Below are 26,632 nucleotides of genomic sequence, written 5' to 3'. Positions count from 1 at the left end.
AACAAAAACAATACTTTTTCACATGAATTTCAAACTGTTCTTCAGGAAAATTAATCTATAATTGAAATCAGGGGACCTTTATTCTAAATACTTTAAAGTAACCATTTTAAATAATTCAGATGACACAACATGCACCTTCGTGAAAAGAGGTCCTAAAATCTAATTAACACTGAATAAACTTAAAGAGTTACTTCATTATTTCTCTATAGACATTCTGAAAATGAACAAAGTGTACTTCCAAAATAAAGACTCTGAATCAGAAATTTATCACCACAACCCAAAACAAAGGCTAATAATTAACTTCTAAACCAGAAGTCATTCTGTAACCCAAACTGAGAAACAGTTAAAGCTTTGGTTTCAAAAGTCAACAGCATAATCAAAATCGCCACTAATAACCTGTTTAATGTACCATAGTTCAAAAAAGTTAAAGTCAACAGTTATCTTAAAATGAAGCTCAATCCAATCGATACACATCAGACATTTCCTACCATGTCCCACCAATCACTGATCAAGTACTGGCATCATGTCTGGATCAGTGAGAAGGCCCCCCATGACTGTTGAGATATCCATGCTCTCCAAACTGATTTATAGTATCAATGCACATGCTATCAAAAGTCAGGTAGTGTTCCTGAGGAAACTGACAAGCCTATTCCAAAATGTATGTGGAGATGCAGTTGACTTAAAATAGCCAAAACCACCTTGATGAAGAGCAAAGTTGGAGAACTTACACACCAGATTCCAGGACTCACTAGAACGTAAGCTACAGTGAGAAAATTCAGTACCAGTGTAAGGACAAAGAGACCAAAATAACAGAGAGTCCACGTGTAGATCTCATACACTGGTTTATGTAGTGGTCATAAACATCATCTGGTTTATGTCAAAGGCACCAATTCAGGGAGAACACAGTGATGTTTTATTTTTTTTTTAAAGATTTTATTTATTTATTTGAGAGAGAGAGAGAGAGAGAGAGAGAGCATGAGAGGGGGGAGGGTCAGAGGGAGAAGCAGACTCCCTGCTGAGTAGGGAGCCCGATGCGAGACCCGATCCCGGGACTCCGGGATCATGACCCGAGCCGAAGGCAGTCGCTCAACCAAAAGAGCCACCCAGGCGCCCGAACACAGTGATGTTTTAAATAAAGGATACCGGAGCAAGTGATTATCCACACAGGAAAAAGTAATCCTTGCCCCATATCTCACACTGTACACAAACATTAACTCACCCTAGATTACACACCAAAGTGTGAAAACAGTCTATAAAGCTTCTAGAAGAAAACAGAGAAGAGTGTCTTCATGACCTAGAGATCAGCAAGTATTTCTTACATTAGGACACAAAATAACATCAACCAGGAAATACTTCATCAAAGTTAAAAAGGTCTGCCCCTCAAAAGATTCTTACAAGAGCAGAAAGGCAAGCCATGGACTGGGAAGAGATCTTCTCTAGGCACATCTCTGACAAAGCAGTTATATCCAGATGGAATAAAGTACTCCCACAAACCAATAAGAAAAAGGGTAACACCCAATGTCAAAAATGGGCAAAAGACCTGAACGGGCACCTCACAAGAAGAGGCTGGTCAAATGTCCCACAGGCATGTGAAAAGACACTCATCATTAATTACTCGGGAAATACCGATGGAAACCACGGTGTGACACTCCCCCAGCTATGTCAGGGAGGGTGTGGAGCCACTCAGCTCTCGCATACATGGCTGATGGGATTGTGAAACAGTCACACACCTCCGGAAAGTTACACGTCTGCTCACCCTGTGACCCAGCAATCCCATGCCAAAGTCTAGCTTCCAAGGAAGCCAGTGCATGTTTCCACAAAAAGACACGTGCAAGAGTGTTCACAGCAGCTTCATACATAATAGCCAAAAGCTGGAAACAATTCACAGGCCCATCGCCAGGAGAATGAATACATACACTGTGATATATTTATACAACAGAATACTGTGCCACTGAATAGATAAATCCATCCATCGGATCCATGCAGGAACACAGATGAATGTCGCAAACAGTAGGCTGAATGTACAATTCCATTTATATGAAGTTGGAAAATGAGCAAAATTCATCAACGTGGATAGACAGTGGGGGCCGGTTACTTCTAGGGGGAGGGCAGATTGGGAAGGAGCATGGGGGCAGCTCTAGGGTGTCTCCCAGAGGCGGGTGGTGGTGTGAATCGTGTGTACATACGTGAAGGTCACCCAGCAAGAAACTATCACTGTGCCCTTTACTGTACATTCCAATTTTTTAAAAGATGACTGGCTTACTTGCAAAAACCAAAAGCCTTAAGATACGGACAAAGAGGCCTTCTGGCTTTTTTATCTTCTTTGGCTTCCAGAACCCCTGCAGTAAACTCATACAGCTCTGAGGGAATCTTGGCTTCTGCCCGCTCCAGGTAGCGCAGGACGCCGACCGCGTGGCACGCGTTCCTCTCTGTCAGCAGCAAGACGGATTTGGTCTTCTTATCTCCCTGTTCTGCAGGAGAACCCTTAAAATCGGGAGTGAATAAAGGCAACAGGTCATCCATCCCAGTCTAAATGACAAAACTTTGTGGACTCTGAATTTGTCATTGCACAGATAATGCCAGTAGAATATTTAAAGATCAAGAAAGTTCATCAAACCTGCTCGGTGGAACTCTGAAAATGATCAGACATGCAGTACAGGCGTCCACCAAAGATTCTGGGTGAGGAAGGAAAGCTGAAGTGAATCACACACGTGGCATCGGTGATGGTCAAGAGCGGTATGCAATCATCTGTTAAGGCTGGAGAGAAGGATCCGACAGTCACAAACGAGGCTGTTGTTTTCCTGCACTTACTACAGAGCAATTCCGGGAACCGGACTTGAACACGGTTCTCTACTGCATCTCACTTTTTAGATGCCAACAAACTTCTTCCCCATTTTTTTTCCCCAAAATGTCACAGCCCAGTGATGACATTCCAGAGAAAAGTGGTCTCCCTAATTTTAGCTTGGAAAACACTTCTATTACAAATCTAGGCTGCCCATCAATCTTGCACTTATTTCATACATTTTTGACTTTTCGATCTCTAACATGGTATTTCACAACCATCTGTGACAGATTTCGTCAGAGGCACACCATGTTTACGTTCCGGCTGGAACCCCAGGGGGAAGGCCTACACTCAGAGCTCCGCAGGTCCCTGCCTTCACCTCGACACCAAAATCTTGGCGGAGTTTAACCTTCATTTTGAAATTAACATTACTAATAAATTCTCAGTAAATCTGGGAAATGATGAGAAATTGGGAGACAAGCTAAACAGAAAAAACTGACGACATGATTCTTATTAGCTCAGCCTTCTCTAAATGGAAGTAGAAATTAAAACACTTACCTAATACAATGTGAGAGCCAGAACTTAACTTCTTCTTCCACTGTTCTAAAACACTTTTTAAATTAAAAACCATTTCTTTATGCATTTTCAAGCAAAATATTGAACTGCTTTCTACTACCTAAAGATGAAACCAAATAGGCCAGTTCACAGTCAGGAACATAAGCTTGAAGTTAATTGTTCCATCAATAATTATCAGTATAAAACATTTAAAATTATCTGTGAGGGTATTACCTCATTGATCCACAAATTGTAAGAACAAGATGATTGTAAACTGAAACAAATATATTTCTAAAATTCTATACTTTGTATCTAAAAATTTGCTTAAGTGAAAAATATTTTGCTAAAACTATTTTCCTTTTTAAATAATGGGTGTATACACAGATGTGTGCATATGTACGTACACACACACACACATCAAATTTATGTGCCAATGTGTCACATTTTTTCATGACACCTCTAGTTCATCATTGCTGAAAGATGGATGTACTACTGATTCTTATATTTTTAAAATTTTTTTATAGAACCTTTTTTTTAAAAGATTTATTTATTTGAGAGAGAGCATGTGGGGGGGGGCAAAGGGAGAGGGAGAGAGAATCCCATGCAGACTCCCCATGAGCATGGAGCCTGCCGTGGGGCTCAATCTCAGGACCTGAGCCAAAACCAAGAGTTGGAAGCCTAACTGACTGCACCACCCAGGCGCTCCCGATTCTTACATTTTAATTTGTATTTGGCTTCATTTCTACATTTTACTATTTATGTAGATTTAGATTAAATAAATCTGTAGCCAATTTAGCTGGCTTTTCTGGCCACGTGATCTATCTCTTGGTGTTACACGGTCTCTACTTTTTTAAAGAGAGTACAGAGGTCCCTGGCATTTCTTTATGAATGGGATCCTTTTAATGACAAAACACAGAGCACTGGCCCCCTGGGGAAACATCTGCTTCCTCGGAAAGGCTGGTCCCACCTACTTGGCTCCTCCCTCAAGGTCAGGCCTCCTGCTGTCCTGCCTCATTGTTATGCATACTCCACAGCACTAGCCACCCCTTCCTTCAGACTGTTGATCAGCTTGTAACGTTTTATCCCCTGTCAAATATTTAACTACCGACATTTAGTCATGGTTTAAACAAACAGGACATTTAAGGGCTCACCTTACACACTATTTCTGTTTCAGCTACAGAGCCGGTGAAGATCAAGGTCTTTTGTGCTTGACTTGGAATGAAATCCAAAGTCTGGAGTAAAGTAGAGGTTTTTTCACATTCTAGGCAAAGGTGTACTACCTGGTAATGAAATACAGCAACAGTGTGGTTTTGAATGGTGCTCCAGTTTCACTTTTCATCGCTAAGTGAGGATCTTAACAGCAAAATGTACAGAAAATCAATATAAATCTAAATACAGGATTACAGATTTTTGTATGAGATTAAAGCTGTAATGGTTTAGGAGGAGGCCATGAATCACGGCCCCTCACTTGTGTTCGTCAGCCCCCACCTCCCACTGGCCCGTGAGCCCGCACCTGCTGGACGCTGCCATAGAGAGCGGCCTCTTCCACGGCTGTGACCACAATGTAGGGGTCGTTCATGAACCCTCCGACCAGCTGCTCTATATGTCTGCTCCAGTGAACGCCGACCGCAACAATCTGATGTGGTGCAGATTCCCTTTCTTCAACATCAATATTTTTTTTTAAGTTATCTAATATAGCAAACATCTAAAAAGATGAGTATAATTAATTTCATTTTTATTTCAGAAGGGAGTAATAACTGGTTGACAGAACATGAAAGGTAAAGAATTGTACATTTTCTGTTCTCAGAGCGGGGGAAGGTGTTTCCAAACAAAAGAAAAAAAAAAACTAAAAAGGAAAGAATGTTAAATATAAACAAAACACAAACAATAGGTGAATGTGGAACATTATGTAACGAAGCATTAACATCCTTATATTAAAAAGTTCTACAAACAGACTAGAAAAAGATGATCCTGCCAACAGAAAATAAGCAAAGAAAATGAACAAGCAGCTCAGAGAACAGTTCGAGTGGCCAGTACCAAGGCTTGGCCTGACAAGTAATCAAGGAAATGCACGATGCTAACGAGATGCCACGTTTAACAAGCCCACAAGAAATGGAAGCCGGCCTGAGGCCTCCCACTGCCCGGGTGCGGGGCGCGTGGTGTGGCAGCACGCCGTCCACGGGAGTCTCCGCTTGCAGAAAGACGACTGTACAGTGCAGTATCCTGGGTATTAGTTTTGCAAATCAGAACCGAGGCTTTAGAGGCATTCACAAACCCTGCATAGGCCCACACAGTCGGTAAGCAACAAAGCCTGGACTTGAACCTGGGGACATCACTGCTCCCAAATGAAATGCTTGTGTTCATCATGTTAACACTGCGCCCAAGAAATGCCTTCTTGTAAGAATTCATAGTCTTTGATCCATTAATCCCCTTCCTAGGAATTTATCCTAAGGGAAACGTGCAAAAAAGACGTATGTTCTTTAGCCACATGCACACACAAATGCTGCTAAATGTCCAAAAATCAGACCATTTAAAAAAATTATGTTATGCCCACAGGATTCCATTCTGGCCCATGACCAGCAAACAATCAACCTGTAGGATGGTTACTAATTACACCCCCGACGCTGCTTACTGAAGAATGCAAGCTATAAACTAGCCATAAAATAAGGCCCAATGTCGTCAGTTTGAAGTATCAACTGACACAGAAATTATTCCAGAACAGGAAGAGTGGTTACCTCTGAGTGTAACTCAGTGGATGCTGGGGTTGTTCAAGTACTTTTCTCTGTATCCCCAATTTTCTAGAATAAAACTTATTGCTTCCATAATCATAAAAATATCAGTATTTTAGGAAACCTCACTGGAAAAGAATTTTTGGTCTTCAGAGAGACCTTCAAAATTTGAGAAAAAGGGACGACTAGGTGGCTCAGTCGGTTAAGCGTCTGCCTTCGGCTCAGGTCATGATCCCGGGGTCCTGGGATCGAGCCCCACATCGGTCTCCCTGCTCCGCGGGAAGCCTGCTTCTCCCTCTCCCACTCCCCCTGCTTGTGTTCCCTCTCTCGCTGTCTCTCTGTCAAATAAATAACATTTTTTTTAAAAATTGGGGAAGGAAATTTCGGATGAACTCTCTTCACAATTATAAAAGTTAAAGGGAAAACTTTTCAAAATTAACTGGCTTTTTCTCCCAATAGACATGTCATCTCCTGATTCCTAAAAGCAGGTAAGACTTCAATCATACATACATTTATTTCTGAGGGATAATGACATCTCGATGGAAGCCATACTTACTTCTTCAGTAGCTTCAAAGAATAACACTTCCACCTCATCCAAGATGAGGTGACAGAGTCTAAGAAATAACAAGCTTTGGTATTTGAGAAGTCTCAGGAGGCTGTGGGGTGTTGTAACAATGATGTCACCTACATTTTAAAAGAGAAGACAATTAACATTCAGATTTTCCATAGGTTTTTCTCACACTTCCTTTGCTAAGATGCCACATACTTTCTAGGACTGCTGTCTAATGACGCAAAAAGTGGTTTTTCTTGCTGGGGCGGGTGAGCCCTGGCTGTCCGGGCCAACACTTGTCCTTATCTAACACCTGGGCTCGCACCAGTGTTTGTGCTCCTGAAAGGCAGGGGTGGGGGTTCAGTTGACATCTAACAAACGGGAGGTATTCAATAAATAGTTAATGAGCGAAGGAAATCATGGCGCCTTCTCAATGGAAGGGCTGTAAGCCAAGGTCGAACCTTTGCCTTTCTCTGCCTGCCCGCAACGGACAGTGAGGTCCCACCTGTAGCTGGACTAGTGACATCGTCACACAAGCCCGTGTCCTGTGCCCCTGCCAGGCAGGGCCCCACTGCGCTCTGCAGGGAAAACCAAACAGCTTGGAAAGGATGCTTACACCCCCTTGGAAGCTTCATGTTTTTGGCTTCATCTATGTGGAGTCCGATTATTAACAACATGGGATGAAGAGGCCTGGAGGATGTGCTATAATCTTCCAGTAATTCAAAAGTAAATTGGGCCTTTTTCCACCCAGGGCACACGATGACTGCCAGAGGCTGCAAAGACAAATTCACATAATTTGGGGCAAAAGTTAGGAACTGAACCTAGTCTATGTTGAAGCATGCAGAACATCTCCTTCCACAGAGTAAGCACTATATAATTTGTTTGCTACCATCATTGTCCTGTAAGTCAGAGAAGATATAATTTCATTAGAATGGATTTAGACACACAGACTCAGATTCCTCTAGGGCTTATACCAAGCATTTCACAAATATTAATTCATTTTGTCTTTAAAACACTCTCACAGGGTAGATGAGAGGTGTGAGGCACAGAGAGGTAAAGTTAGTTGCCCAAGGCCACACAGTTAATATGCAGGAGCAGTAAGATCTGAACCCAGGTGGTCTGGCTCTAGGACTCCTGCTCCCAGGGACCAGGCGAACTAACGGCCTCCTGAAAGGAGCTTTAGAAAAAGTCAGCATCTCTTCTTTCGGGGTAAGTCTGCTACGGCTCCATCTGAACACTGATGGCCACCATCCCACAGTTATCTCCTGTGAAGTCAGGCTGTGCTGCCTGCCAAACACCCTCCCGGACACATGCCCTCCATGAACTGAAGACAAGAACAAGTCTCCCCTCTCCTTCACGCAAGTCCAGGTAGGGCGCCAGCTTCCAGGCACCGGGACTAAAAGCAAGCTGACCACAGAGACGTGGAGAAAGCAGAGGACACAAGAGGGAAGACCCAGACATCATTTCTGGCCCAGCCCTGGTTCTATCTCAACACAGGCTGCAGGGATGTGGTCCACAGGGGTCAGCTGCTCACTGAAGGATGGAGATGTGAAGTCAATACATAACAACCCCACCGATGCAGACTTCCAAAGGCAATCATCAAAACCACATGGCAGAATGAGAAAAATGAGTCTCTCTCCTACACGCAACGGTGTCTTTTCTTACTACGATCCCTCACCTTCTGATGAGGAACAGAGCTGCACTCACTGTATCCTCCGAGACATGTCGGGCAGAGAGCTCTTCTGTATGGGGGTTCACCTGACTGCCCAGACCCCGCAAGAGCACGTCTTGCTACCCCCCATCACCTGACCCCACACCCCACTCCTCTCCTTTCCAGCATCCTTCACAGATCCTTGCACATTCCTGCACATGCGAAGAATAAAGTAGGGTTCTACAACAGTGTGGGGTGCTCTGAAATACTTAAAAGAACGTGAGACGCGGGGCGCCTGGGTGGCTCAGTTGGTTAAGCGACTGCCTTCGGCTCAGGTCATGATCCTGGAGTCCCGGGATCGAGTCCCGCATCAGGCTCCCTGCTCAGCGGGGAGTCTGCTTCTCCCTCTGACCCTCTTCCCTCTCGTGCTTTCTATCTCTCATTCTCTCTCTGAAATAAATAAATAAAATCTTTAAAAAAAAAAAAAAAAAAGAACGTGAGACACGATGACAGAAAGACCCAAGTTTGAATCCCACTTCTTGTCTCACTTGTCAGATGAGGCTAATTTTCTCATCTAGGGAACAGTGGAAACCGTACACGGCCGGCCATCTCACAGGGTGACCGTGACAGAGGAGCTGAATCAGTGGAGGAAGTTTATAAGCTATATATTCATCCCCAAACGCCAGCAATCTCTTGGCTCAGCCTATGGCCACCACAGGGGCTCAAGGGGAGAATCAGTGGCAGAGACTCAATGACTCTGGTAAGTTCCTGTCTTGTCATGGAAACCAAAGGAGTAAGGTAACCCAAACTTCGCCAAAAGTTCGGCATAAAATTTAAAAATAAATATTTAAGACATGTTGTTGTGGAAACAAGACCGTCTCCAACTTACTCCATTTCTACGTGGTAAAGACTTGTAGCAGCCCCCCGTTTGCAGAATTGTAAGCACCGGCGGGAGGTACAGCAGAGGATCGTTTCCGCAGTGAGAGATGACCACCGCGTCGCAGCCCCGGGCTATGGGGGGCCAAGAGTGGGATTCCGCGAGCCTAGGTCCTGGGAACTTGTTTCTTCGAAGAGCCTACGAAACATCAGCCACCAAAAAAACCACAAATGAAGCAGAGAAAACTAACAGAAACTCCACCTCTTTGCTCATTCCCCCCCCAAAACAGCCACTACACGTTGCTCACTCTGGTATTTTCTAAGACCTAACCTGACGAGTCCCCGAGTCTTTTCTCAGCACCAAACCAAACTCCTGCCCTAAGACGCTTGCTTTTCTAGGCTCCAAATTGAAACCAAGTGCACAGAGCTCAGCAGAGCAAGGGTGCGGCTTCTCCTACTCATCTGTGAATACATCAGCTTTACGTACAAACTTTTTTTTTTAAACATGCCTTTATTGGGGTGCTTGGCTGGCTCAGAGGAGCGTTCAACTCTTCATCTCTGGGTCATGAGTTCAAGCCCCACACTGGGTGCAGAGATAAATTAAAAAAAAAAAAAAACCCACATGCCTTTATTCGCTTATTTTTCTATGTAACGGTCACTAAAACCTCCCAAGGGTGGCAACAGAAAGAGTTCTCTAGCCACAATGACCCTACGTTCCAAGAGACTGAATTCATGAGCACAATTAGTTGGTGTCGTCCCCATCCCCGAGCCCCAAGGGCAGCGCAGACCAGCAACCGGGCGTCCCACGAGCAGCCATCACCCTGCAGCCTCCCGGCGCCGTCCCTGCTGTCTGCAAGGCCGGTCACCCTTCCTGGCTGACTGTCTTGCTTTTGGTGGAGAACATACCTCAGGGGTGTCTCTCTTGAGGAAGTCAATTCTTGTGAGACTCTTGCATGTCTTCAAAATGTCTTCATTGCTAGTTTCGGATGGACCTCAAGGTTGGAAAGAACTTTTCACCCGAATCTCGGAATCAGTGCCCCTCGGGTGTTACCGACGGCAAGTCTGAAGGCATTTGTGCCCTCGGAAGCCCCCCGATTGGACACTTCACAGCCGAGAGCCCACGATCCTGCCCCCCTCACTATGCCGGGCTCGTGGGAGGACTCTCCTAATTTGGACAGTCCCTTCCATGAGCTCTGGAAGTCACTCGTGTGTTGCTCTTCTCAGAATTTTCTGCCCACTTCCTTTGCTCTTTTTAAAAAAATCCCACTGCAGAGACTAGACCTCGAAATGACCCTCAAATTGTTTCCCTCCTATTTCCATCTCCTTGTCTTTTTGCTCTACTTTCTAAGAGTTAGCTTCCATTTTCTCTCTCCAGTCTGCTGCTTGGTTTCTATCTCTATAGCATTCTGAATTTCCAAGAACCATTTTTATCTTCTGGGCCTTTTTTATAGCACCCTATTATTTAATAAATACTGTTAATACTTATCTCTGAGGGTATTTATTTTGTAGCATTATCTTCTATTGCCTACACTGTTTCCTTCAGAGTTTTATTTTGGTCTTTTTTTTAAAAAATGCTTTTCTTTTCTTTTTAGGTGGGAGGTTTCATCAAATGTCTAAGGATCCCTGATGTGTGTTCACCGGGAGGAGGCCCACTAAAAGCAGGCTGGAAGACGTGTGGCCAGCACAGAGCTCGGCTCCGCGAGCACCACAGCCCTGCAGGAAGCCAGGGCAGCGAGCAGGTGTCTTCACTGGGAGAATTCATCCGAAGGGCGTTTCTAGGGCCATTCAGTTCCTTCAAAAAGATCGTCCTTCCCGAGAGGCTGACCGCAGACGCTCAGGACCGGGCAGAGGGAAGGTCGGAACCTCCTACTTCTCTCCTTCCTCTACTAGTCAGCCACACTCTGCTGCCTGTTTTCTATCTTCTGAAAGCCTGTGGAAATTTCTAGGCCACTAAAGACTTTGTTCTCATTCACTTCATCCTCGTGGATTTAGCCTCTTTCTTCCTGTCTTTTTTTTTTTTTTTTTTTTAATCAAGAAGGAAATAGAAAAGCATGCGTGGTCAATTTACCAACTGAAATGGCAGGTCTCTAAAGCAGTTTTGAGAACACTCGGAAATATAGCATAACTGCCCTGGCAACCTGTTGCTCCTTCTAATAAGCCCCTTTCCCTAAACGCATTTGAAAACTTATTTCAGAAAAGCATTAAGAATTATACAGTGGTGGGCGCCTAGGTGGCTCAGTTGTTAAGCATCTGCCTTCGGCTCAGGTCACGATCCCAGGATCCTGGGATCGAGTCCCACATCGGGCTCCCTGGTCAACGGGAAGCCTGCTTCTCCCTCTCCCACACACCCTACTTGTGTTCCCTCTCTCACTGTCTCTCTCTCTGTTAAAAAATAAACAAAAAATCTTAAAAAAAAAAAAAAGAATTATACAGTGGTTTTGCCACAAAAGGATTATTCACTTATAGGAAGTAAACCCAAAGAATACACGAGAACTTAATAACAAAAGCTTAAAAGAGGACTTCCAAAGCCAAGAAACGACACAAGTACAGCCTTGGAAGGGTTTCCTAAAAATCCTATGTTAGAACAGGTCAGCATTCCTTCATGAGCCCGCCTTCAGGAGCACTTTTACCTTTCTCATGTCTGCCGAAAGTGGCGACGCGTCAATGGACAAGCAAGGCTCGATCTTGTGCCTGAGCACGGCCAAGGGCTGCTGGGAGCCGGAACGCAGCCTCTGCAACTGAGACAGCATGCCCCACGGTTAGTTAGATGCCCCCGCCCCGCCCGCCAGTGCAGGAAGTCAACCACTTTATGCAAAGGAAGGACAGCCTAGGTATATATGCTCATCAAAACCCACCCAAAACTACCAAAATGAAAGGAAGAGCATCTACTATCCCCCACCAAATAATAATTTCTCTAAAGCAGTAATTCACTGGAGAATCTCTAAAAGGGTGTCTTCGGGGAGAGTCCCCACCTAAGGGGGTTTTCTCTTCTAATCTCAAATCCAGACGAGGAAGGAGATGGACTTAAAGAGTAAAGAGCTGTCGTGGATTTTTAATTTTTGTGTAGGGTTGTCATACCTGCTGTAGATCAGAGATCCCATCAGTTCTCAAAGGATCAGGATTTAAAAACTGCAACAATCTATAAAATAGTGAAAAGGACAATTTGAAGGAAAAAGGAGTGTTAATATTTCAACTGAGTTATAATTTTTAATTCTTCCTTGACAGAGATAAAATGAAATACACAGTTGGCCCTTGAGCCACACAGGTTTGAACCATGCACACCCACTTACATGCGGATTGTTTACGGTACAGTACTAAAAATGTACTTTCTCTTCCTAATGGTTTTCTTAGTAATATTTTCTCTTCTCCAGCTTACTTTATTATAAGAATATAGTACATAATACATAAGACATACAAATACATGTTAATCAACTACATTACTGGTAAGGCTTCTGGTGAACAGCAGGCTATGAATAGTTAAGTTCGGGGGGAGTCACAAGTTATATGCAGACTTTTAACTGTGTGGGAGGTCAGCACTCCCAACAACGTCCATGTTGTTCATGGGTCAACTGTATATCCCAAGGCATAGCTGTGAAATTACTGCTCGCCCCGTTTTGTCCTGTTTATTGTGATAAAAGGCCACAGAGGTCAGGTCAGTACGGACTGGCCCCCAGGCTGTGGACACAGTGCCACCAATCCCAGGAACACCTGTTTTGACATGAAGAAAGACTGCATGACCACCAGGTCATGTCACGTTGCTGAGAAACCCACAGCCTTCTCGCTTCTGTGCCATAATCTTGAACCACTGGCAGAGTCACTGCCATTGTTGAATCAATGGATTCTAAGTAAAGGGCATTTAGCCCATGAGGAGAGAAGATACCACCTTTTAATACAAAAATGAAAGGCAATAGAGTACCTCGGGGTTGCTTATCAAGTTATAATTTAACGTAATGAAAGTAAGAAATGAGCTGCACGGGTAATGCAAGGTCTCTCATTCCAGGGAAAACCACCAGGTGCAGCCCCACGGCTTTCGGGGAGTAGGGTGGAGGGTTGCCCTGGGAGGAGGGGTCAACACAGCTGCGCTGACAGCCACCCCCAGATCTGTGGGCTGCAGGGGGTGGCCAGGGAGCCCTGTGAGGAGCTCCTGGGGGTGCAAGGGTGTTGCGGGGCCAGAGGGTGGGCTCTGGGAGGCAGGCAACCCAACGGTGTTGCAGTCAACACCCTCTCCCCAGTCATCCCGGGCCAATCAGTGGACACAGTATGACCCACCCAGTTCTGAACTGTCGTAAATCCCTTGTCACTCTGGTGACTGACTTCAGAGCAGCTACAGTTACCGGGACTATAAGGGTGTTTTTAGGCTGGTATGGTAAGAAATCATAAAAACGAGTATGAGAATGTTTCATGGATTAACCAAGTAGGAAATAAAGTTACTACTCTGTTGTTAACTCGTCAGTGAATACCTCGTGAATCTGACAAGACAGAAACAAAACAAAACAAAACAAAAAACAAAACAAAACCCAGTTCCACACTACAAGTAATGAAAAAGTTTCTCCAGCAGGTGGAAGACCCCTTTGGCCATCAGAAAGCCGGGAGAGCAGCAGATGTAAACCCATAGAAGACCAACAGCCCCAAAGACCAACCGTATCTAATTTGTTTCATAAAATTTCACCAAAAGAATCAGGAAGGGGAGGCAGAATATGATTATTTACAGTGGAACAAATATTTTAAAAGAAAAATCTACCCTAGCGAACAGGAAAAACAATTAACTTCAAAGCCTACAGCGGACACTGTAGGTGTATTTTCCACAAGGGAATGCGGGTTTGAAATAAAAAATAAAATCATATGTAAATCCTTCCTGCTTATAATTTTATTACAATTATTAAAAAAAAAAATGTAGACCAGGCACCTGGGTGGCTCAGTTGGTTAAGTGACTGCCTTCGGCTCAGGTCATGATCCTAGAGTCCCTGGATCGAGTCCCGCATCAGGCTCCCTGCTCGGCGGGGAGTCTGCTTCTCCCTCTGACCCTCCCCCGTCTCATGTGCTCTCTCATTCTCTAACTAAAATCTTTGAAAAAATAAAAAAATTAAAAAAATGTAGACCAAAGAAATAATTCATACTTCACACAGCCATTCTTCTCATTGTGTTCTTTCTTCTCAGCCAACCTAAGTGGTTTCTCATTTGGCTTCTGACATAAAGCACTAGAAACCAAAAAACATTGATTAGAATTTCCGAGCCCATTTGCCCCAATCCTGAAAATGCCTATATTTTCTGGGAGAAAACTCAGTTAGGTAGCACTAAGGAGTGTGTCGCTCTACATATGCAGATTTATTTCGGTGAGAATGGACCTCTAAGGATGAAAACCACATTGAGGGTGCTGGTGCTCAACAAGAGGGCCTAAGCCCTCCACAGCCGGTCTCTCCTCTGACCTCAGCTGGAAACCCCGTGTAAAGCACAGAACTGAAGGGGAGAGAAGTCAAACCTTGCAAACCACCAGAATCGTGGAGAATTCCCAGGGATTTTACACTCCTCTGTCTCTTGGTGTTGGCCTGAGGCTGGCCCCAGACACAGAACTGCACCACGGATGTGGACATCAAGCACTGAGAGAAACCCTCTATTTCAAGCCAGAGAAGCAGGAAGGGGAGATAAGACAGCTACACTGACTGATTTCCTCTTTTCCCTTTTTCTCTTTGGCCCTGCGCCATGGGCAGCTCCAGTCATGTAGCTGCAGTGTGGTGACAGGGGGCTGTCACCCGAAACTCCCTCTCTCTAGAGGATCTAGGAAATGGACCCCGGGGTCCAAAGATGCGGAGGAAACCTCCATCTTTTTCCCCTCTTGTTTCCACTGCTATTTTGTTCCACAAGTGGCCCCAATCACACAGACCTGGCATGGCCGTTTCTCCATGAAAAGCCATCTACCTGGACAGGGGCTCAAGGAGAGGGAACATCTACAAAATGGTCAATGTGAGGAAAATCCTGGAGAAAAGAGTGTGTGCCAGAGAATGACCCAATACAAGTCCCAGGCTCGCCCCAAGCTGAGCATATTCAGAACAGACCCAAAGCAGAGCTGCAGTCACCACCCAAACGAGACGGAGTCTGAGACCAGAATGGAGTCACTGACTTCCTATTAAATAAACAACAAAAACACCAAGGCCAACATTGTCCAGAGGATTTGAACAGAAACCAGAGTCTCACACCATAATATTCAAAATATCCAGAATACAACACACAAAGAACCAGAAAAACCAGATCGACTGTCAAGGGAAAAGATAATCAACAGGTGCGAACCCCAGGATGGCAGACAAGTGGGAATCATCACGTACTTTAAAGCAGCTATTATAACCACGATCCCTAAGGGAGGGAGGGGTGAGCACTCTTGAGTGGAACAATTAAAGTTCCCAGCAAAGAAATACAAACTATAAAAAATACCAAATGAAAATTTTAAAATGGAAAAATACAACAAAAAAATTTCAGCAGGATGGAGATGACAGAAGGCTCAGTTAAGTTAAAGATACATCAGCAGAATTACTAACCTGAAGAATAGCAAGGAAAAAAGGTAAAAAAAAAAAAAAAAAAAAGAGCCAAGTCTCAGGGACCTTTCGGACAGTATCAAAAGGTATGATACTTGTCTCATCAGTCTCAAGAGGACGGGAGAAAGAGATGCGTGCAGACAAACATCTGTACAATAGCAGCTGAATACTCTCCAAATCTGATGCAAGACAAAAATCTACACATGAAGAACCTTAATGAGCACCAAGGATAAGAAACAGGAGAGAAACTACACCAAGGCATATGTAATTAAATTGCTCAAACCAGAAACAAAGAAAAAGAATCTCAAAAGCAGTCAGAGGAGAAAGACATGTTGCAAACAAAGGAACAAAGAAAAAGATGACAGTAGCTTTTGCGTTAGGAATGATGCAGCAAGCAGACAGGACACCAGTATCTTTAAAATACAGAGAAAAAAGAACTATCAACCTAGAATTCTATATCTAGCAAAAATATCCTTTTTCAAAAATGAAGCTGAAATAATTTTTCCAGACATACAGACACTGAAAGAATCCATCACCAGCAGACCCACAATACAATCAACAGTAAAGGCAGTCCTTCAGGGACAAGCATAATGATACCAGATGGAGATCTGAATCTACACAAACAGTGAAAAGCACTGACGGTAACTACGCAGGTAAACACAGAAGGTATTCTTCTTTCTATTTAAATCTCTCGAAAAGACCACTGACCTAAGTTTAGATACAAATGATACTAGAGCCTAGGATGTATAAAGAATGTATAAATGAAATGTAGGACAACACTAGCACGAAGCCCAGGAGCGGAGGAACAGAGCACAGGACTAAGATCTTACACTATTTGCAACACGGTGTAATAACAGTACAACTGTTCTGTGATTTCACAAACATCATGAACCCGCCTCTTGATGTGGACAGGGTTACGGTCAAAGCCTCAGATACTCCTCCTCAACAGCCAGTCTTTGCCCCCCACCACCTTGTACTGCCTTCTGGCCCACACGTACCAGCCTCTACATCAGGACAATTCCACTGGACCTACCTCACAGAAACAACTTTGTCCAACAAGGTAACACGGAGACTCTAGAGCCACTACCAATTTCTGGTCAGTTGTGCTACTAACCCGTTGTTATGTTTTTCTTTAAAATTAATACAGGTTTAATCAAAATTTCTGGACCACTCTTTATTGAAATTGAATCCTTTCCTACCATCGATCATACAAAACACCATGTAAGACAGTATTACATTCATGTATCTATTCGATCACACTAAATTTTCAAATCATACCTTGCTGCTGGTGTATCTGGCTCAGCATATAAGGTTATCCCCCTCTTTGTTGGCCAGTACATGGAGGATTCAACACACTGTAAAAAAATTTTTTTAGAAAGAATGTGTATGCTGGCAAGATACGTATCCTTATGGAGCTAAAATTCCATGGGAGTCATTCTCATAAACAACCATCCCAGATCATTTTCAGGCAACACAGACATGGAGAGACAAAGAACTGGATAATGTGGTTATGCCATGGCTATAACCACTAGATTAAAGTGTCCAAGTAGCAAGCAGGTGGCACTTCAGATAATCAGTATTTCAAATGTCCTGTAATTATTTCACTTGTCTTGTCGAAGGACTGGAAAGACAGGTTGGACAGGTTGGACTGGAACTGTTAGAGTGTCCCAATAATCTCAGGTTTTCACACCCTTGTTAAATGAGCATAAATACCCAATCCTGCAGAGAAGCCCCTAGGCCAGCAACAAGAGGGAGGCTAGAGTTCTCTTGTTCTTTTGAATTAGAGCCAACACACAAACTATATTTCTTCCTGAAAGACATGACCACAGCCAAGGATTTCTTAACAGAAAACACACTTTAGTTCCTAGATTTCAAATGAGAATATTCTAAAATTAACCTTGTATGAACTTTATACCTAATGAACATTTTAAAATACAACCTTATTTACATCTTTCAAAGAGATGCACTGTTGTTTCTTTTCAGGCTTTTTTTTAGGTGAACCTCTCAATGAATCCAGATTACATTTTATAGTTTTATCTGCAAAATAAGAAGTAAAAAAGACCTTTCTTAGAAAATGCTATTAATAAAAAACAGAAAAAGGATTATAAACTTAAAAGTACAATCATAAAAATCTTAATACATGAAATTATTAAATAGGGTTTTGAATTAAACTTTACTTGAGGAGATTAAATTTAAAAATCTTGTTTCAGACCTTGTCACACTAAAAGATGTTTAAGTAATTCCTTTACCGGCTTACTAGCAATTAAACACAATTTATTTTCCCAAGTTGGCAAACTATATTTTTCAAAGAGGGCCACACCATGTCTCCCAACATACTCGCTCTTCTTACAATTTGTCATTGACATGTGTCCCACCAAGACACGGGCTCTGTATTCCCTTCCCGGGAGCCGGGGGTCGGGGGGGCTTGTAAGCAACATGGAAGTGGGGTTATGTGACTTCAAAGCTAGACGGCCAAAATGCCATGTACTTATGACCTGTCCTCTTGAATGCTGTCAAAACCCAGCCAGCATGCTGGGAAGAAGCTCAAGCAACCCCATGGAAAGGTCACTATAGGAATTTCAGATTAGCGCCCCAATCATGGTCCCAGCCAAAGCCACAAATCAGCTGCCAGAGATGTCACCACCTAAGTTTCAAATGAATCCATCTGTTTCCTCACCACCAGCCCTCAGGTCTTCCCAGCTGAGGCCCCAGACACTGTGGAACCGCGACAAATCCTTTGTGTTATGCCCATTCCAAAGTCCCGACCACAGAATCCATACACATTATAAAATGCTTTACACCACTAACCATTATCAAATGTTTGTTACAAAGCGATCAGAACCAGAATATCAACTGTAACTCAGTTTCAGCAATGATTCAGGATCACACCTGTGCATCTCACTTCTTAATAGCACAGTAGGTAGAGAAAGCATTAGGAAACAGGCTGGATTTGAATAGCCAGCAGGCAGCAAAATTCTAAAGCAGACTCTTTCAAATATCTTTATTCCTTAGGCCTAGATCTGATTTGGAAAAGTGACAAACACTCATCAGTGAATATGAATAATCAAGCGAGGTAATTACGCTTGGGTAAAAACTGAGGTGTGATGGAAAGAAAAAGAAAAGAAAATCAACCCAGCAATCATTTTTTAGGGTATGACACAAGCAATCCTGGAAAAGTGTTCACACTAAGCATCAATAAGAGAAACACAACTGAAATGACAAGGTACATTTTTTACCTATTAAATAATGTAAATCACTAAAATAAATAGTAAATGCTGGAAATGTGAAATGATGTTGCAAACTGGTCTAATCTTTCGTTAAAATAACTTGGTGCCCAAGCCTGCTTGTCATGGGATCTCTGGGTCTGAAAATACATTCTCCCTTCAGGGTGTGATGTTATAGCCAAAAATAAAAACTCTGATCTGGATTCAGAAGTGAAGGTGATGGACGAAATTTGTTGAGAGAAAATAAATGTCCATGCAACACAAGCTTTCAAACAAAACCACAAAGTCCACAAATCAATGCCATCATAAATGTTAAAAAAAAAAACAAAAAACCCACAAAGGTTTTGTCAGGGAGCAGAGATTCACACCTGAGGAAATTTATAAAAGAGCATCAGAAAAGGACTCTAAAATAAATACACTTAAGATGTCCAAGAGATAAAAAGGATTCATAGTCATGAAACAAAGCAGGTGGATATAAAAAGATAGGCAGACATAAAAAAGAACTTATCAGAACTCTAAGCAGCAAGAAATAGTCATCAAATTGAAAACTCAATACAGGAAGTTAATACTAAGTTGGAAGCTAAGAGAAAAATGGTAATATAAAGAACTAAGAAAACGTTTCAAAGCTAAGTTCAGAGAAATAAAAAGAAAATGCAAAAGAAAGCTATGAAAAACAGATCATAAATGGAGAAACACTAATCTACATCTAAGAGGAAGGAGGATAAAATTTTTAAAAACATTAACATCTAATACTTTTCAGAAATTCAGGTTATACATGAATTCTATAATTGAAAAATTCCAAGTGTTAACAGAATAAATTTGAACCATCCACTCTTAGACACATTGTAAAGAAACAGCAGAATATCAAGGATAAAGAGAAAAAACTAAAAAAAATCAATAGAACATACTAATCACTTACAAAAGAATAACCAACAGATTGACAAATTAGGAGAAAATGTACTATCTCCACTGTTGAAGGAAAATAACTAAGAACCTGGCATACCACATCTGGTTTAACTATTACCAGATATTAACATCTATTACCCACAATCCCCTTCTGAAAGTACTAAAATATGTACCTGAGAAAGAAAAAAATAAACCAGCTGGGCAATAATAATCCTAATAACATTAATAACCTAATTTAAGATGGAGTTGGGAAGCCAGAAGGGGGAGCTCTCAGGCTGTACCATTCCTCACAGCCCCTTGTTGACCCAACAGGAAGAGATGTACCTTGCATTTTCCAACAGGAAGAAGCCTACTTTACTTACCCTGGGAGGGGGAAGAAGATTTTCTCCTTGCCGAGCAACAGCCCAGCCAATGAGAGACTGTTACAACTCAGCCAATGAAGAGCCACTACATTTTGGACTCCCAGTTTACTTCAGTGGACTTTTTGTTGATAACGGCCCCTCCCAATTTCCCCCTTTTCTCTATAAAAGAGCGTTCCTCTCCTTTGTGCTCTGCATTCCCACGTAGTTTTGCTGTAGCTTGCCTGTCGTGAACTGTAATTCTCTACTATTGCCATATAAACCCACTTGCTGGTAAAATAACTGCCTGTTTTATTTTCAAGGTCGACTATATATATATGCCCATGTGTGCGGATGTAGAAGTCAAATGAATGACAACGATGCTAGGGACAAGAGGTAGGGATTAGGAATATTTGGTCATCATACTCGTACTACCTGTGAGGTGGTACAGTGTTACCTAAAAGTGGACTTGGATTGGTTGTAAATGCATGTTGTAAACCCTAAGGCACCCACTGAAGAAAGTGAAAAAGAAGTATAACTGATATGCTAAGAAAGGAAAGAAAACAGAATCATATAAAGTGCTTAATTACAACTACAGATGGCAGACAAAGAGTGGAAGATAAAAATAGGAGCAAAAAACAAGGGAATGAATAGAAAACAGTAACAGATATAGTCAACATTAATCCAACTCTACCAATAGTCACTTTAAATGGCAATGGTCTAAATACACCAATCAAAGAGGTTGTCAGAGTGAATAAAAACAAGACCCAACTAGATGTTGTCTACAGGAAACCCACTTTTAAGTATAAAGACAGAAATTAAGAGAATGGAGAGAGATACACCATGCTAACACTCATCAAAGAAAGCTGAAGTAGCTATACTGATTTCAGATAAAGTGGACTTCAGAACAAGGAAAATTATGAAGGACAGAGGCATTACATAATGATAAAGGAGTCAATTCTCCAAGAAGACCTAGCAGTCCTTAAGGTGGATGTGCCTAACAAGAGATCATCACACTATGGGAGGCAAAAATGGACAGAATTGCAAGGAGAAACAGATGAGTTCACAATGACAGTTGGAAACTTGAACACTCCACTATCAGAAATGAACAGAGCGAGCAGGCAGGAAATCATAAGGATATAGCTGAGTTCAACACTACCATCAATCTACTGAATGTAACTGAGATCTATAGCCTACTTCACTCAACAGCACACTACACTCTTCTCAAACTCACATGGAACATATACCTAAACAGAACACACTCTGAACCATAAAACAATATAGGCCATAAAAACACATGAAAAGTTTAAAAAGAATAGAAACTATACAATGTATACTTTCAGACCATAATGGAATTAAACTGACTCAGAAACAAAAAGATAGCTGGAAAAATCCCCAAATAGTGAGAGATTAAACAACACACTTCTAAATAACACCTGGATCAAGAAGAGATCTTGAGAAACTTAAAAATAGTTTAAACTAAATGAAAATTATGATATAGCTTATCAAAATTTGTGGGATGTAGTAAAAACAGTATTTGGAAGGCAATTTATAGCATTAAATGTATATATAAGAAAAGAAGATAAATCTCAAGCCAATAATTGGTGAGAGATATCCTCCTAGCCTGGAAACGGCTGCCTTCTCGTGTATTCCCCCATGGAGGAGAGGGAGCGCTCTCGTGTCTCTTCCTCTTCTTACAAGGGCATCAGCCCTAGAGAATTAGGGCTCCACTCTTACGACCTCATTTAACCTAATTACCTCTTAAAGATGCTATCTCTCAATACAGTCATATTGGGGGTGTTAGGGCCAGGGCACACAACTCAGTCCACGGCATGATTTTCTTTGAAAAGGATCAATAAAAACAATACGCCTCTAGCCAAGCTAACAAAGAAAAACACAGATGACACAAATTACAAGCATCAGAAATGAAAGAATAAACATCACTACAGGTCCTATGGACATGGAAAGGACAAATAAGGAATACCATGAACAACTCTACGTTCACAAATCTGGTAACCTAGATGAACCGGATCAATTCCTCGAAAGCCAGTCTGCCAAAACTCACACAACTCAGTCCTCAAACTGGTAGGTGGAGCAGAGAAGAGGGCATCTGATCTGTGCAGGCAGAGGAAGGACCCTTGGTGATGGAGAGCAGGACATGGGAGCCCAAGCAGAGTGAGGTGAGCACTAGGGGGGTGGAAGAGGGAAGAGACCTGGAGCCAAGTAGGGTGAGGAGGGTGCCTTTGCAAGGGTGGGAATGAGGGGCAACCCTACGTGGGAATGCAGAACCCAAGTGGGGGTGGACCTACGTCTACATGAAATGAGGAGAGTGTCCACAGGGAGGCTTTGTGTGTGGCAGGGGGACGGTATCAGCCTGAACTAGGTGAGTGATGGAGGCAGGGGAGGTTTGAGTGGTGTGCTGTCAGCGAATGGAGTGGGGAGCACATCTGTACAAAAAGGGTAGTAATGGCCGTGAAGAACTGGTTACTTACACAAGCAAAGAGTGGTTGCTCATCTAGAAGGACTGACCCCATAAGTATCTATAGTAGGAATAAAGGCAGATAGGAATCTTAGTCACAGAGGAACATGACAAATTTGGGAAGGCAGAAAACTAGAATAATCCAGCAGCAGCAGGATCTCAATTCGAGATATTGGTGTCAACTCCTGGTTTCCAGTACCTAGATCACAACAAATATAAAATCTATAGAGATGTAAGTGTATACATGAGCATGGATGCACACACACCCAGTCCCCAGCTCTGTCCACTGAAGGGCCTGGGAGCAACCACCACAACAGAAACGAACACACCCAGCTCCCAGATGTTTCAAAATGCCATTCTCCATTCAAAGGAACCAGGGGAACTTGGGGAACTGGTTGAACCACTTCAGGGTCTCAAATAGGAATCTATACTGATGTGGATTAATGAGCAAATGAAAAGGAATGATAGCAACAGCCAACAAAATATCTGCAAGGTGAAGAGTAACTTTCAGTGGAGAAGCCTGGCAGATGCTAATTAATTAAGCGATCAAAGGAACCCTCACCAGTACTGGGACACATCAAAGTTTTATGTCCGCTGGTAAGGTGGAATGAGATGAACCCAGTGTCGCTCTTGAGGGATCCCTGCCACGGGTGTGTAGGCTCAATCTTACACAATTGAGACATTCTACTAAGCAGCCAGTCTATAGTCTTTCCAAGTGTCAAGGTCATAAAAGTGAAGGGAAGACTGAGGAACCATTCCAGACTGAAGGAGGAGAGAGGCGTGACGGCGGAACACAACAAGGGATGCTGAGCTGCACCCTCCTGCCATAAAGGAGTCACAGGGAAGAGTGACTGAACCTGAATGGCGTCTGAGGTTTAGGTGATCGCAATGTACCAATGTCAGTTTTCTGACCTGTATGGCTGTACTGTGAATTTTTTTTTTAAAGATTTTATTTACTTATTTGACAGAGAGACACAGCCAGAGAGGGAACACAAGCAGGGGGAGGGGGAGGGGGAGAAGCAGGCTTCCTGTGGAGCAGGGAGTCCGATGTGGGGCTCTATCCCAGGACCCTCGGATCATGACCTGAGCCGAAGGCAGGCACTTAACGACTGAGCCACCCAGGCGCCCTGTATTGTGAGTATTTTTGAGAATATCCTTGTTGCTGGGAAAAACACACTCAAGTATCAGGGAGAGATCCAGTCAGCAACTTATCCTCACATGCTTTAGAAAGAGTTCTCTGCAAAGTTCTCCAACTCTTCTGTAAGTCTGTGATTATCCTAAAATAAAAATCTCATTGCGAAAACAGATGTAAAGCCCCGTGAAGGCAGACTTGTTTCCTTCCCTGCTGAGCCCCTAGAGCAGTCCTGATATGCACGGGCACTTCCAGAATGGCTGATGAATACATATACATGGCTCAGGGGTGTGTGAGCTAGTCTGTCAGAGAAGTCAAGACAGGGGGGCGCCTGGGTGCTCAGTCAGTTGAGCGTCTGCCTTCGGCTCAGGTCATGATCCCAGGGTCCTGGGATCAAGTCCCACATGGGGCTCCCTGCTCAGTGGGGAGCCTGCTTCTCCCTCTGCCCTGCCTCACCCCCCACTCGTGCATGCTCTCTCTCTCTCTCTCAAATGAATAAATCTTAAAAAAAAAAAGTCAAGACAGGTCTAGAACTAAGTGATAAGCCTAGAAATGGTAAATTAATTGTAAGGGTTTCAAAATCTGGAGACAACCACCAAAGTAAAAAGGTAAGGGGAACGATAAAGGTTTACCTCTCGGGAGCAGCCTCAGCTGAGGAGAGGCTAGAAAGAGAAGATTACTTCTCATCACTTTTCACTCCTTCTGTGCTATTTGATTGTTTAACCAAGTATTAACAAAGTATGATGCTTTGATTTTAAAAATGTAAGACAATTTCAAGAAGTACCAAAAAATAATTAAAATACAGTTGAAATATCTTCTTACCATGACTACAAGGAAAAGGAAATCTTTGCTTGGGTAAGTAACACCTAATAATTTTGTTTTCCCATGACAATCAGTTACATCTCGCATCGGCTTTCCTTTCTTTTACCATCAAACTTTTCCTTTTCAAAGACACACACAGTGCTGGGGCACCTGGGTGGCTCAGTTGGTTAAGCGTCTGCCTTCAGCTCAGGTCATGATCCCAGGGTCCTGGGATTGAGCCCCACGTCTGGCTCCCTGCTCAGCAGGAGGCCTGCTTCTCCCTCTCCCCCTCCCTCTGTTTGTGTCCCCTCTCTCACTGTGCCTCTATCAAATAAATAAATCTTAAAAAAAAAAAAAAAAAGACATACACAGTGCATCCTGACACTGACCACAGTAAGGAGAAGTGGGAAATGGTTACTGTCCAGAAACCTGGGGCTACTTAAAAAAAAAAAAAAAAAAGCAAAAATGATGACATATTCATGTGATGGAAAGCTGGGCACTGATTAAACACAACATAAAGTGCTTGGCATTTTTCATGCTCCAGTAAAAGCGGGCCCATATTTCTATTTCCATGTGTCTTTCTGCCATCAGCAACAGGGGCATGTTTCAGCAGGAACTCTCAGCTGAGACCCCTGCAGGAGGCACATCAGAACAGAGGGTGGGGGCCGCATGTGCCATGTCAGCCACGGGCCATGTCAACTGTGTGTGTGGATGGCCTGTTTAATCAAGTCACTGCAATGGGAACGGTGCCTGCCCCCCAAGTCACACAGGAGGAAGGACACCAACATCCCATCTGTCTCACGTCAGAACTCATGTCCTTAAAACTCAAGTGATCCTGGACATATTTGACCTAGAAAGAAGTTCATCCGTATGTTAACTGAAAAACACTACATAGGGGTATGTATAGAATTTCTGTGAGATAAAAATGTTATACACAACCCTTAGAACTGGAAAACAAGACTCTCATATTTTAGTAAGTAGCTATTAAAGATGACAGGTTTTTAAAACTTTGAGTATCTGTATTCTACGATAAACAACATTATCAAAGTAAATAAAAAGAATGCTAACTGTAGGGGTGACTTCGTTGGCAAAAGCTTTAACTCAGTTGAGGTTTACAACGTACGTGCATGAAATACTCGGTGCACACGCGCGGGACGAAGAGGGGAGTGGTGCAGGAATTACCACAGAGGGTGACCAAGAATCAAAGGGGCTGGCAGGTTCCACTCTGGTCCAACAATTCCCACCGGTTATGTTCCTTGGAGATACAGAGTTAAAGACTGGGTATTTCTACCCTCCTAAATGCCTCTTTCTTTTATGTGCTCCACTGTTTAAAATGAAAATCACTCACAAATGCATACATACACTCTGAGAACAAATAATAATCACCGGTGTATGGCTGGGCTGAAATAAATCAGCTCTACACGTAAACAAATGCCTGCTACAGTAAAACCTCTAAGTAAGGGGGCGCCCGGCGGGGGGGGGCTCAGTCGGTTAAGCATCCAACTCATGATTTCAGCTCAGGTCATGATCTCAGGGTGGTGCACAGCACTCTGTGCTCAGCAGGGAGTCTGCTTGGGATTCTCTCTGTCTGTCCCCTGCCCTGGCCGGCTCATGCTCGCTCTCTCATACATTAATCTTTTTTAAAAAAGTCCTCTAAGTTAAGAACTGCAAGGCCAAATTATCTCTGTCAGCATCTGCATCGTAAACTGGTTCCATGAGATTGAGAGAATTACCACAGCCCTTCTAAACAATCCTTACAATCTTTAGACCGTTGAGAGTGTTCTTTTAAGCTGCCTATGAAATAAGGCAAGTGAACTTACCCAGATATATAGCAGTTGGCCCAAGGTCACCAACAACACCCTTGGGCCCCGGATGCTGGAGGGACTGAGCCAGAAAAGTTAAACCATGTGAATCTGACAGAAAGAACACAATTCAGGATTACAGCATGAAATAAAACCCAAATGACAAATGCAAAACTCAGTGGCATACTACTTTTTTGCTGGGAGGTCACAGGAGCCCTAACTCGGGGCAGGAAAGGAGTGTGAACGATTAAGGAAAACTGAATTGAGAGAGAAACACTTA

At 43.0% G+C, this 26,632-nt stretch overlaps 1 protein-coding gene across 1 annotated transcript in view; it reads right to left on the bottom strand.

The window, feature by feature from the left end:
• TDRD12 (tudor domain containing 12) overlaps positions 1 to 26,632 on the bottom strand; it is a 64,431-nt gene that overhangs the window by 16,483 nt on the left and 21,316 nt on the right. The window contains exons 8-21 of the mRNA XM_028123668.2: positions 26,371 to 26,463; positions 17,610 to 17,707; positions 16,949 to 17,025; positions 14,261 to 14,341; positions 12,222 to 12,282; positions 11,774 to 11,881; positions 9,157 to 9,342; positions 7,233 to 7,389; positions 6,623 to 6,750; positions 4,851 to 5,042; positions 4,489 to 4,617; positions 3,341 to 3,458; positions 2,618 to 2,757; positions 2,264 to 2,484 (exon numbers count right to left, since the gene is read on the bottom strand). Coding sequence (XP_027979469.2) covers positions 2,264 to 2,484; positions 2,618 to 2,757; positions 3,341 to 3,458; positions 4,489 to 4,617; positions 4,851 to 5,042; positions 6,623 to 6,750; positions 7,233 to 7,389; positions 9,157 to 9,342; positions 11,774 to 11,881; positions 12,222 to 12,282; positions 14,261 to 14,341; positions 16,949 to 17,025; positions 17,610 to 17,707; positions 26,371 to 26,463 — 1,789 coding nt within the window. The remainder of the gene's footprint in view (positions 1 to 2,263; positions 2,485 to 2,617; positions 2,758 to 3,340; positions 3,459 to 4,488; positions 4,618 to 4,850; positions 5,043 to 6,622; positions 6,751 to 7,232; positions 7,390 to 9,156; positions 9,343 to 11,773; positions 11,882 to 12,221; positions 12,283 to 14,260; positions 14,342 to 16,948; positions 17,026 to 17,609; positions 17,708 to 26,370; positions 26,464 to 26,632) is intronic.

Source organism: Eumetopias jubatus, unplaced genomic scaffold (genome assembly GCF_037043125.1).
Source record: "Eumetopias jubatus isolate StellerSeaLion01/CBP00866 unplaced genomic scaffold, mEumJub1_p1.0 scaffold_10, whole genome shotgun sequence".
Classification (NCBI taxonomy): domain Eukaryota; kingdom Metazoa; phylum Chordata; class Mammalia; order Carnivora; family Otariidae; genus Eumetopias; species Eumetopias jubatus.
The sequence above is the reverse complement of the archived record's forward strand: the minus strand, read 5'-3'. Positions and strand labels throughout refer to the sequence as shown.